The 13,425-nt window shown below is 45.2% G+C and overlaps 1 protein-coding gene across 1 annotated transcript; it reads left to right on the plus strand.

Annotated features, from left to right (window-relative positions):
- Nucleotides 1-1,668: 1,668 nt before the first annotated feature.
- LOC147971249 (xylan O-acetyltransferase 13-like) lies at nt 1,669-4,537 on the plus strand. The gene is made up of 5 exons (XM_087525967.1): nt 1,669-2,430; nt 3,022-3,193; nt 3,284-3,492; nt 3,660-3,815; nt 3,931-4,537. Exons 1-5 carry the CDS (start codon nt 1,859-1,861, stop codon nt 4,277-4,279), a joined length of 1,458 nt encoding a protein of 485 aa, XP_087382093.1. The 5' UTR covers nt 1,669-1,858; the 3' UTR covers nt 4,280-4,537.
- The last annotated feature ends 8,888 nt before the right edge of the window (nt 4,538-13,425 follow it).

Below are 13,425 nucleotides of genomic sequence, written 5' to 3' on the forward strand. Positions count from 1 at the left end.
CATCGCCATGCGTGATCAGTGAGTTTAGTAACACAAAGCTTTGGACCAGCGCACATGGAATACATGGTACTTTGCATGGCATGGCTCCTTACGCAGGACAAGACGGATGGAGAGTAGTCGGAGACGTCCAAATAGTTTCCCATTGGACTTTGCAGGAAGCAGCTACTAGGTTTTGGGGAGCAAATTAAAGGTGGACCAGCAGTAGGTATGTCCATACATCTCAATTCTCAAATGCACGTTGCCAACTGCTTCTTCGGCAGATGTTACTAGCTAGCCTTCCTTCTAAGGCTCGCCGCGCTCAACTGACGCGGCCTCCGGTACAGGTCAGTAATAAGTGCAGTACCCTTTGTCCACTCCTGCAAGTCAGATCCTTCCGTCTTCCATGGATATTGTTGGTGCTCATCAGTCATGCCTTTCATGTCTCCACCAGCTGCATGCCAATGCCATGGCCATGGCCATGGAGAATCTCAGAGGAAACGGAATGATTGGATTGCAGAGTGAGCGACTGACTGGCACCGTATTATGCAGATAGACCCCACTGGTTAGATAGGACCGGGCTACATTAGGACATGATACCAAACAAAGCAGGTGTAGGCATAGAATTCCTTCCACCTGACACTTTATGCGGCCTTTGGGGCACCGCTGATCATTTCATACTGTGCTAGCTAGCTAGCTAGCCTGCTGAGAGAGGAGATTGCTCAGGAAAAGGGAGAGGCTATCTATTTTGGTTGGGCAATTTGAGATTCAGCACCAAACCAAATCACGATTTATCATCTGTCATTCACTTGTAGTCACAGCTTGCCAGGTAGTACCTTGAGCGGTTTAAATAGTCCTAGTGTCACAACCAATCACATTATTCATATGTCCGGCTACTTCTGTCAGAAAAGAGGTGGAGAATGAAGGCCGAAAAAAGGCAAACCGTTGATCGTGCGGTGTTTGCCACTCGGATTAATTGACAACACACCACCGTGTTGAAAAAGAGACGGCCAACATGTATAAGTTAATTCATTCAGGGAGATCACCACTTTGACGCATGCATGCAACAGCCGAACAAGCACACGTTAAGACGTGTTGACTGATCAGAAATACTAGTTAAGTAGTAGACGGCAGTAACAGATAAGCACTAGATAAACTTCGATTGATGAATATATTGACATAAATATACATATATAGCGATGTGACCGTACCAGTTAAGTTAAGGTTGTTTAGCACTACTAGTACATCAACTGATAGAGAATTATGATTGCCATTTTGAAATGATGGAAAATGCATTACTGAACTTTGCTTCAGGGGGCCTCTATACTAGTGGCTTTACATTAGCTTATTATGAATGCTAATTAGGTGAGGAACAAAGCAATTAATGCAAAAGACTTATTTCCCCGTACACCGCCTTTCCGTTGCTTAATTTCTAAATATCATATGCTGAAAGTGACACGCGCAAACGCAAGCACATTGAAATAAATATATTTTGCTTTTTGCTGTGCTAGCTTGAATGGCTGGTGTGACTCTGGTGTGGTGTGGTGTGGTCTGGTGGATTTGATTGATAGATAGAAGTGTCGGCACCAGAAACCAGCACTTGTACCTTTACTCCCTTTTGCTTTTATTAAACAAACTAGCCTTACATTATGGACACTGGCAGAGCACATGCGTGGAGTGAGCGTGAGCCTGACATATAAAATCATGTGCAAATTCGGGGCTGGGTAGACCAAACTTACAAACACCACCCATCGTCTTGTCTTGCAACCTCATTTCATTTCAGCCTCAAACTTTCAGCGCCAGTACCAACCTGCTGCACATTCTTATACGTCCGAGTTAGCTTACAGGAGGTTGCACTGCGGGCAGGCGGTCAGGGTGATCGATGATGATGAAGGTTAGCCCAAGGGTCAGCGTTCACGTTTGCTTGTGCAGCACTAGACATGGGAAGGAGTGCCCCCATTACAACAATAAAAGAGGGGACGGCGCCACAGCCGACTCACCAGAGAAAATGAAGCCGGAGCAGGCCACCCACAACAAGATGACCACGGCGGCCTCCTCCCCGTCCCCCGTCGTCGGCCTGCGGGGCGTGGTCAGCTCCCTCGTCGCCTTCTTCATCGTCGTCAGCTCCGTCTCCCTGCTCTTCGACCGCGGCCACGAGTCGCAGGTGCAGCTGGCGGTGCAGCACCGGCACCAGGAGGTGAAGGTGGCCGCGGCCGGCCGCCGCGAGGCGCAGGTGCAGTGGACGGACGAGCTCATGGGCGAGGCCGTAAGGGGCTCCGGCGAGGAGTGCAACTGGTCCGTGGGGCGTTGGGTGTACGACAACGCCTCCCAGCCGCTCTACTCCGGCCTCAACTGCTCCTTCATCTTCGACGAGGTCGCCTGCGAGAAGTATGGCCGGAATGACACCAGGTACCAGTATTGGAGATGGCAGCCCGATGGATGTGATCTTCCAAGGTATGGCTGGTTTTGTTACATTTACATACATGCATGTTTCTCTAGAAAGAATAGTTGAGTTGAGACTTGGAGTCGTTTTCTAGCTCGGTTTTGTTCATTCATGCCAACAACAACAAAATCTTAGGGAAACCAGATTGGCCTGCTGAAACCAAATGATGCATGATAAGTAATTAAGTATAGCAATGGAACAAATCATATGTGAGATTTTCGATAAAAAATCATATGTGAGATGGCAGCGAGTGGGATTGGCCAGCTGAACCAGAGGGCAGCGAAAGATCAACAATGAGAAATCTATTTTTTTTTCTTGCTTTGTTCACCATCCAATTCCATACACCTGCATGGCTAGAAACAGATCATATATGGCATGGCATCCAGTCATTCGCGCCTAGTACTGTCAAAGTGTCAATAGCATTTGTGACATGCGGACTATTTTTTACATGTTGAAACAGATTCAACGCCAGAAAATAGTGATATGATTGCTCTGCCTCTGCTCCCCAAAGACACAAAGGAACTAATGGATAGTGAAAGATCATGAGTTGTGAGAATTTTACATCTTGTTCTTATTTTTGTCATGTTGAAACTGTGAAACAGGTTCAATGCCACAAAACTGCTCGAAAAACTGAGGAACAAGAGGATGGTCTTCGTCGGCGACTCAATCAACAGGAACCAATGGGTCTCCATGGTGTGCATGGTGGAGGCCTCCATCCCTGAAGGCCAGAAGATGCGCGTTTACAACGGCTCGCTCATCTCCTTCACGGCATTCGTATGTTTCTCGATCTCTGAACACTTGAAAAAATGTACTAGAAGTAAGGCATGCCACTTTCTGTCAGCTGATCGAGGCACACTGTTTCAGGAATACAATGCGACAATCGACTTCTACTGGTCGCCGCTGATACTGGAATCCAACAGCGACAACCCGATAATTCACCGGGTTGAGTACCGGATAATACGGGCGGAGAAGATTGAGAAGCATGCCCGTGCCTGGGGCAATGCTGATGTTATTGTTTTCAACTCTTACCTTTGGTGGAGGAAGCAGAAGCCCGACATGAAGATGAAGGTCATGTAAGTACATCATTTTACACTCATTGCTTGCCAACAAAAGGAAAGAGTTATCTGAAACCGACGCAAACAAGTTGATAAAGTTTTGGATGCTATGAACTGGGATCTGGAATTAGTAACAAATATAAATATAATTGAGCTAGCATGATGAACATCTTCACCATGTGCAGGTATGGTTCATTTGAGGACGGTGATGCAAAGCTAGACGAAGTGGAGATGGTGGAAGGTTTCGAGATTGCTCTCAAGAAACTAACCGAGTGGGTGGGAGCGAACGTCGACAACAAGACTAAAATCTATTTCGCAGGCTCGTCGCCTACACATACCTGGTGAGACCAAAAACTGAAACTTATCCATCAACCGTTAAACCTGACAACCTGACAACCAACAGATTAAATTTACAAGCATATCACACAATCTTCTCACACATAAACAAACTTTCAGGGCAAGCGACTGGGGCGGAGACGACAGCAACAAGTGCCTGAACGAGTCGGAGCCGATCCAGAAGGTGGGGTACAAAGGCGCGACCACAGACTACAGCATGATGGACAAGGCGAAGCAGATCTTCAGGCCGCTGGAGCAGAAAGGCATAAACGTTCAGATACTCAACTTCACCCAGCTGACCGACTACCGCATCGACGCGCACCCCACCGTGTTCCGGCGGCAGTTCACCCCCCTCACGAAGGAGCAGATCGCCAACCCGAGCAGCTACGCCGACTGCACGCACTGGTGCCTCCCCGGCGTCCCGGACGTGTGGAACCACTTCCTCTACTCGTATCTCGTGCAGAAATGATGTAAATATACATATGCAAACCATTTCTTGTTCGTTCGGGGTTTTGTTGTTGCGGTTGTGGGAGGGTCTAGATTAGGCCGCTGCTGCCTTTATGTATAGGACATGCCCCGCGTCAAAAAAGAAAGAAGAAGGGTTTCTCTGCACTTGCTTGTAAAGAGCCAAGGAAGTGTATATGAGTACTCCTACGTGGAAAGGGATTAAGGAGATGTTCATTTTGGAGGCGTGTGAACATATATATAATCCAGCCTGCAAATCTTATGACACCGTGCTTGGCTGCTAGGGAAACGGAATGGGAGTTTGCTAGGCGATTAAGCTTGGGAAGTTGATTATTAATCTCAAACCCATGTTTGGTGTGGGGTGGGAATTAGTGATGTGAATTTGAGAGGAAGTTTCTTCCCACGTGAACTAATAAGGGCTTAGTGAGTCGAAAGCTTTACTAAAGTCTAACTTAAGTATCATTGTGGATTTTGTGTGTGTGTGTGTGTGGCAAGAGTTGATTAGATGAGCGGCATATTTTTATTTTCCAGCAATGTTACGTCCGGATATAAAGTCAATCTGGCTACGGTGGACTAAGAGGGATATAAGGGGTTTAAGTCAATGGACTTTGGCCACCACTTTGATAGGGCAGTTTTGAAGCAAGATGGGTCTAAAGGAGTTTGGTGTTCCCACGGTTTCCTTTTTTGGCAGTAGTATGATGTGGGAGATATTTATGTGTTCAGTGTCGGCGGTCCTCTCGAAGAAGTCTTAAAAGAATTGGGTGATAGTTGGTTTAACGAGGTGCGAGAAGAAAGGGTCAAAGTCGTCCGATCATGGGCTTGCAAGGGGGTTCATGTGGAAGAAATCATGTTTAGTTTCCTGCTTAGTAAGAGCAGCATCAAGGGTGGAGAGCGCGGGGATGGTGGTTGGATAAATAGAGGCTAGGGTGAAGTTCCAATGGGCGAGAGCTATAGAGTTGAAGATTTTAATGAAGACTTGCTTGAGGATGGAGGCTTTGTGATTGTGACTGAAGAAATCAGTGCCCTAGTGATGGAGGGAGTGAATTCTAATTTTTCCGCAAACGCTGCGAGGCGGAAGCAATGAAATAGCACGAATTTTCACCTCCCTCAACCGCAGTCCTAATTTTGGCACGTAGTTTCCAGAAGGCCTTTTTCATGTCCGATCTATATTAATTATCGTCGAAACAGATGTATCTAAACGTATTTCAGTGTTAAATAAATCCGTTTGAGCGACAACTAATATGGATCGAAGGGTGTATTGTTTTTTGAAGGATCACGGCTCCATTTTTTTGGATTAAAGATTCTGCAGGTGAAGGTTGGCAGTTTTCTTCTTGAAGGTCTTGGAGTTGAATAATTTCTTACAATTTTTTTCGTAGTTGGGCCGGAACCTGGGACCAGGCCCATTTTCTAGGGCGCATTGAAGTGCCGCAGTGAGGGAGGCCGTCGAGTTGCCCATTGGCCCAAATTCGTGAGCCAAGCCTTTTGAACAATCTATCGACATGGTCAAAAGATGGCCCAACCCACTTCGAATTTGAATTGGTTCGTGCACGGGAGAACAGTGTTGATCTGGCAGGGGTACATGATCGGAAGTAAATCTGGCTAGTGACGAAAGAGTTGTATTAGGAAAGGAGTCATTCGTTTCTCAAAAAAAAAGGAGTCATTCCAGACTAAGTTAAAGAAAGGTCGGTCGATTCATTCTATCCTAGGGATTCCCGATTGTTTGTGCATGTAAAGTGTCCATCGAAAAGGGGCAGTTCCATAAGGGCAAGGGCGTTAAGGGTGTCATTGAAGTGCGTCGGTTTGTCAAAAGGAAGGTTTATTTTTATCCATGGAGAAACATAGAAGGTTAAATCACCGATGAGTTAGACACATATTGAATGTGTAGAGTTAGCAACAGAAGCGGTTCCGCCAGCGGTCCTGATCGCCGGCAAGGAGATATGATGGTCGAGAGACCGAGGTAGGAAGGAGAAAAGTTTTGGAGTTAATTGTTTGCAGATTTTTTTTCCTGCAAAATTGACAAGTGTTGATTAATTGAAAGCAATTCGGCTAGCACATCCACACATTTTCGCACATCTCCAACACTTCAAACATTCTAGGTGCAAATTGATAGGGTAGAATGCTCCTTGATCTCTCTTCAAGAGCTTACACATCCTGATTCCAAGCTTTCCTTTGTGAGGTGGTTTGAACTGTGAATCATTGAGGCAGATAGGCATCCGGGCTTCATTTCAGGTCATCTGTTTTGTGAGGTGGTTAAACTAAGCTCAAATATGACAAAAAACCTGTTAGGATTGTTAGAAGGGAGAGAGAGAGGGATTGATGGAATAATTATTTGTATTGCTTGAGCCCCGTGGGCATATATATAGGAGTACATGATTTACTTGGAGTACAAGGCAAACCAGAATATTTCCTAGTCTAACCTATGTTTTCTAATACAATCACGTTACTCAACATCCTCCCGTAGTCACAACGGTAACGACGCTGACGGTGAGACTAGAGAAGAATCCGAAGGCAAGCCGACGGACACCCCCCCACAGTCGTAACGGTCGACGCATCACGGTCGTGGCTGGAGTGGAAACCAACGAGGTTGCTCAAGCAGGCAGTAGCCCTTCGTGCCGTTTGTCGATGTAGCCAAGAGCGTGGGTGGTGGAGCCGTGGTCGAGGTAGCCAGTGGCGGAGCGAGCGCCCAGCGACCCTGGGCAGTTACCCGGACTCGTTGGTGTTGGAAATATGCCCTAGAGGCAATAATAAATTGGTTATTATTATATTTCCTTGTTCATGATAATCGTTTATTATCCATGCTAGAATTGTATTGATAGGAAACTCAGATACATGTGTGGATACATAGACAACACCATGTCCCTAATAAGCCTCTAGTTGACTAGCTCGTTGATCAATAGATGGTTACGGTTTCCTGACCATGGACATTGGATGTCGTTGATAACGGGATCACATCATTAGGAGAATGATGTGATGGACAAGACCCAATCCTAAGCCTAGCACAAGATCATGTAGTTCGTATGCTAAAGCTTTTCTAATGTCAAGTATCATTTCCTTAGACCATGAGATTGTGCAACTCCCGGATACCGTAGGAATACTTTGGGTGTGCCAAACGTCACAACGTAACTGGGTGGCTATAAAGGTACACTACAGGTATCTCCGAAAGTGTCTGTTGGGTTGGCACGAATCGAGACTGGAATTTGTCACTCCGTGTAAATGGAGAGGTATCTCTGGGCCCACTCGGTAGGACATCATCATAATGTGCACAATGTGATCAAGGAGTTGATCACGGGATGATGTGTTACGGAACGAGTAAAGAGACTTGCCGGTAACGAGATTGAACAAGGTATCGGGATACCGACGATCGAATCTCGGGCAAGTATCGTACCGATAGACAAAGGGAATTGTACACGGGATTGATTAAGTCCTTGACATCGTGGTTCATCCGATGAGATCATCGTGGAACATGTGGGAACCAACATGGGTATCCAGATCCCGCTGTTGGTTATTGACCAGAGAGTTATCTCAGTCATGTCTGCATGGTTTCCGAACCCGTAGGGTCTACACACTTAAGGTTCGATGACACTAGGGTTATAGGGAATAGATATACGTGGTTACCGAATGTTGTTCGAAGTCCCAGATGAGATACCGGACGTCACGAGGAGTTCCGGAATGGTCCGGAGATAAAGATTTATATATGGGATGTCCTATTTTGGTCACCGGAAAAGTTTCGGGGTTTATCAGTAACGTACCGGGACCACCGGGAGGGTCCTGGGGGTCCACCAAGTGGGGCCACCAGCCCCGGAGGGCTGCATGGGCCAAGTGTGGGAGGGGACCAGCCCCAAGTGGGCTGGTGCGCCCCCCCCCACCAAGGCCCAAGGCGCAAGGAAGAGGGGAAGGGGGGCAAACCCTAGGGCAGATGGGCCCTAAGGCCCACCCTGGTGCGCCTCCCCCTCTCCCCTCCCCTTGGACGCCCCTAGATGGGATCTAGGGGGCTGCCGCCACCCCTAGGGAGGGAACCCTAGGTGGGGGCGCAGCCCCTCCCCTTCCCCTATATATAGTTGAGGTTTGGGCTGCCCAATACACACGGGTTCCTCTCCTTCTCGGCGCAGCCCTACCCCTCTCCCTCCTCGTCTATTGCGGTGCTTGGCGAAGCCCTACAGGATTGCCACGCTCCTCCATCAACACCATGCTGTCGTGCTGCTGCTGGACGGAGTCTTCCTCAACCTCTCCCTCTCTCCTTGCTGGATCAAGGCATGGGAGACGTCACCGGGCTGTACGTGTGTTGAACACGGAGGTGCCGTCCGTTCGGCACTAGGATCTCCGGTGATTTGGATCACGACGAGTACGATTCCTTCAACCCCGTTCTCTTGAACGCTTTCGCTTAGCGATCTACAAGGGTATGTAGATGCACTCTCCTTCCCCTCGTTGCTGGTCTCTCCATAGATAGATCTTGGTGACACGTAGGAAAATTTTGAATTTCTGCTACGTTCCCCAACAGTGGCATCATGAGCTAGGTCTATGCGTAGTTTCTATCACGAGTAGAACACAAAGTAGTTGTGGGCGTTGATTTTGTTCAATATGCTTACCCTTACTAGTCCAATCTTGATCGGTGGCATTGTGGGATGAAGCGGCCCGGACCGACCTTACACGTACTCTTACGTGAGACTGGTTCCACCGACTGACATGCACTATTTGCATAAGGTGGCTAGCGGGTGTCTGTCTCTCCCACTTTAGTCGGATCGGATTCGATGAAAAGGGTCCTTATGAAGGGTAAATAGCAATTGGCATATCACGTTGTGGTTTTTGCGTAGGTAAGAAACGTTCTTGCTAGAAACCCGTAGCAGCCACGTAAAACATGCAAACAACAATTAGAGGACGTCTAACTTGTTTTTGCAGGGGTATGCTATGTGATGTGATATGGCCAAGAAGAATGTGATGAATGATATGTGATGTATGAGATTGATCATGTTCTTGTAATAGGAATCATGACTTGCATGTCGATGAGTATGACAACCGGCAGGAGCCATAGGAGTTGTCTTTATTTATTTATGACCTGCGTGTCAACATAAACGTCATGTAATTACTTTACTTTATTGCTAACCGTTAGCTGTAGTAGTAGTAGAAGTAATAGTTGGCGAGACAACTTCATGAAGACACGATGATGGAGATCATGATGATGGAGATCATGGTGTCATGCCGGTGACGATAATGATCATGGAGCCCCGAAGATGGAGATCAAAAGGAGCGATATGATATTGGCCATATCATGTCACTATTTGATTGCATGTGATGTTTATCATGTTTTTGCATCTTGTTTACTTAGAACGACGGTAGTAAATAAGATGATCCCTCATAATAATTTCAAGAAAGTGTTCCCCCTAACTGTGCACCGTTGCGACAGTTCGTTGTTTCGAAGCACCACGTGATGATCGGGTGTTAGATTCTAACGTTCACATACAACGGGTGTAAGACAGATTTACACACGCGAAACACTTAGGTTGACTTGACGAGCCTAGCATGTACAGACATGGCCTCGGAACACAAGAGACCGAAAGGTCGAACATGAGTCGTATAGAAGATACGATCAACATGAAGATGTTCACCGGTATTGACTAGTCCGTCTCACGTGATGATCGGACACAGCCTAGTTGACTCGGATCATGTAATCACTTAGATGACTAGAGGGATGTCTATCTGAGTGGGAGTTCATAAGATGAACTTAATTATCCTGAACATAGTCAAAAGGATTTTGCAAATTATGTCGTAGCTCGCGCTTTAGTTCTACTGTTTAGATATGTTCCTAGAGAAAAATTAGTTGAAAGTTGATAGTAGCAATTATGCAGACAGTAAAAGGCTTATGTCCTTAATGCACCGCTCAGTGTGCTGAACCTCGAACGCCGTCTGTGGATGTTGCGAACATCTGACATACACATTTTGATAACTACATGATAGTCCAGTTAAACGGTTTAGAGTTGAGGCACCAAAGACGTTTTAAAACGTCGCGAAACATATGAGATGTTTCGAGGGCTGAAATTGGGATTTCAGGCTCGTGCCCACGTCAAGAGGTATAAGACCTCCGATGATTTTCTTAGCCAGCAAACTAAGGGAGAAAAGCTCAATTGTTGAGCTTGTGCTCAGATTGTCTGAGTACAACAATCGCTTGAATCAAGTGGGAGTTGATCTACCAGATGAAATAGTGATAGTTCTCCGAAGTCATTACCACCAAGCTGCTAGAGCTTCGTGATGAACTATAATATATCAGGGACATATATGATGATCCTTGAGATATTCGCGATGTTTGACACCACAAAAGTAGAAATCAAGAAGGAGCATCAATTGTTGATGGTTGGTGAAACCACTAGTTTCAAGAAGGGCAAGGGCAAGAAGGGAAACTTCATGAAACGGCAAATCAGCTGCTGCTCTAGTGAAGAAACCCAAGGTTGAGCCCAAACCCGAGACTAAGTGCTTCTATAATAAGGGGAACAGCCACTGGAGCAGAATTACCCTAGATACTTGGTAGATGAGAAGGCTGGCAAGGTCGATAGAAGTATATTGAATATACATTGTGTTAATGTGTACTTTACTAGTACTCCTAGTAGCACCAGGGTATTAGATACCGGTTCGGTTGCTAAGTGTTAGTAACTCGAAACAAAAGGCTACGGAATAAACGGAGACTAGCTAAAAGGTGAGATGACGATATGTGTTGGAAGTATTTCCAAGGTTGATCAAATATCGTACGCTCCCTCTACCATCGAGATTGGTATTAAAACCTAAATAATTGTTATTTGGTGTTTGCGTTGAGCATAGACATGATTGGATTGTGTCTATCGCAATGCGATTATTCATTTAAAGAGAATAATAGTTACTCTGTTTATTTGGATAATACCTTCAATGGTCTTGCACCTAAAATGAATGGTTTATTGAATCTCGATCGTAGTGATACACATGTTCATGCCAAAAGATATAAGATAGTAATGATAGTACCACCTACTTGTGGCACTGTCTCATATCGGTATAAAACGCATGAAGAAGCTCCATGTTGATGGATCTTTGGGCTCACTTGTTTTGAAAAGTTTGAGACATGCGAACCATGTCTATTGGTGTATATGCATGAAGAAACTCCATGCAAATGGACCGTTTGGACTCACTTGATTTTGAATCACTTGAGACATGCAAATCATACCACATGGGTAAGATGACTGAAAGCCTCATTTTCAGTAAAATGGAACTAGAAAGCAACTTGTTGGAAGTAATACATTTTGATGTGTGCAGTCTAATGAGTGCTGAGGCGTGTAGTGGATATCGTTATGTTCTTACTTCACAGATGATTTGAGTAGATATTGAGTATATTTACTTGATGAATCACGAGTCTGGATTATTGAAAGGTTCAAGTAATTTCAGGGTGAAGTTGAAAGATCGTCGTGACAAGAGGATAAAATGTCTATTATATGATCATAGAGATGAATATCTGAATTACGAGTTTGGCATAGAATTAAGACGTTGTGGAAATTGTTTCACAACCAATACAGCCTGGAACACCATAGTGTGATGGTGTGTCCGAACATCATAACTGCACCCTATTGGATATGATGCATACCATGATGTCTCTTATCGAATTACCACGATAGTTTATGGGTTAGGCATTAGAGACAACCACATTCACTTTAAATAGGGCACCACGTAATTCCGATGAGATGACACCGTATGAACTATGGTTTAGAGAAACCTAAGCTGTCATTTCTTAAAAGTTTGGGGCTGCGACGCTTATGTGAAAAAGTTTCAGGCTGATAAGCTCGAACCCAAAGCGGATAAATGCATCTTCATAGGACACCCAAAACAGTTGGGCATACCTCCTATCTCAGATTCGAAAGCAATAAGGGATTGTTTCTAGAATCGGGTCCTTTCTCGAGGAAAAGTTTCTCTCGAAAGAATTGAGTGGGAGGATGGTGGAGACTTGATGAGGTTATTGAACCGTCTCTTCAACTAGTGTGTGGCAGGGCACAGGAAGTTGTTCCTGTGGCACCTACACCAATTGAAGTGGAAGCTTATGATAGTGATCATGAAACTTCAGATCAAGTCACTACCAAACCTCGTAGGATGACAAGGATGCGTGCTACTTCAGAGTGGTACGTAATCCTGTCTTGGAAGTCATGTTGCTAGACAACAATGAACCTATGAGCTATGGAGAAGCGATGGTGGGCCTGGATTCCAAAATGGCTCAAGGCCATATAATCCGAGAGAGGATCCATATATGAAAACAAAGTGTAGACTTTGGGAGAACTACTTGATGGTCATAAGGCTGTTAGGTACATATGGATTTTAAAAGGAAGACGGACAATGATGGTAGGTATCACCATTAAGAAAGCTCAACTTGTCGTTAAGATGTTTTCCGACAAGTTCAAGGAGTTGACTACGATGAGAATTCTCACTCGTAGCGATGCTAAGAGTCTGTTGGAATTATATTAGCGATTACTGCATTATTTATGAAATCTACAGATAGGATGTCAAAACATTGTTTCCTCGACGATTTTCTTGAGGAAAGGTTGTATGTGATACAACCGGAAGGTTTTGTCAATCCTGAAAGATGCTAATAAGTATGCAAAGCTCCAGCAATCCTTCTAAGGACTGGAGTAAGCATCTCGGAGTTGGAATGTATGCTTTGATGAGATGATCAAAGATTTTGGGTGTATACAAAGTTTATGAGAAACTTGTATTTCCAAAGAAGTAAGTGGGAGCACTATAGAATTTCTGATGTGTATATGTTGTTGACATATTGTTGATCAGAAATGACGTAGAATTTCTGGAAAGCATATAGGGTTATTTGGAAAGTGTTTTCAATGGAAAGCCTGGATTAAGCTACTTGAACATTGAGCATCAAGATCTATATGGATAGATCAATACGCTTAATGGTACTTTCAAATGAGCACATACCTTGACATGATCTTGAAGGTGTTCAAGATGGATCAGTCAAAGAAGGAGTTCTTTCCTGAGTTGTAAGGTATGAAGTTAAGACTTAAAAGCTCGACCACGGCAGAAGAAAGAGGAAGGACGAAGGTCATCCCCTATGCTTTTGTCATAGGCTCTATACGGTATGCCATGCTGAGTACCGCACCTGATGTGTGCCTTGCCACATATCTGGCAAGAGGGTAC

The sequence above is a fragment of the Triticum urartu genome, chromosome 5A, assembly GCF_056163025.1.
Source record: "Triticum urartu cultivar PI428250 chromosome 5A, HENAU_Tu73, whole genome shotgun sequence".
In the NCBI taxonomy this organism is placed as follows: domain Eukaryota; kingdom Viridiplantae; phylum Streptophyta; class Magnoliopsida; order Poales; family Poaceae; genus Triticum; species Triticum urartu.

Bases quoted from the DNA above. Each gene is read 5' to 3' on its own strand.
- LOC147971249 (XM_087525967.1), top strand. From the start codon at position 1,859: ATGATGATGAAGGTTAGCCCAAGGGTCAGCGTTCACGTTTGCTTGTGC. The intron at 2,431-3,021 runs GTATGGCTGGTT...ACTGTGAAACAG, and splicing joins GATGGATGTGATCTTCCAAG to GTTCAATGCCACAAAACTGC. The intron at 3,816-3,930 runs GTGAGACCAAAA...ACAAACTTTCAG, and splicing joins TCGTCGCCTACACATACCTG to GGCAAGCGACTGGGGCGGAG.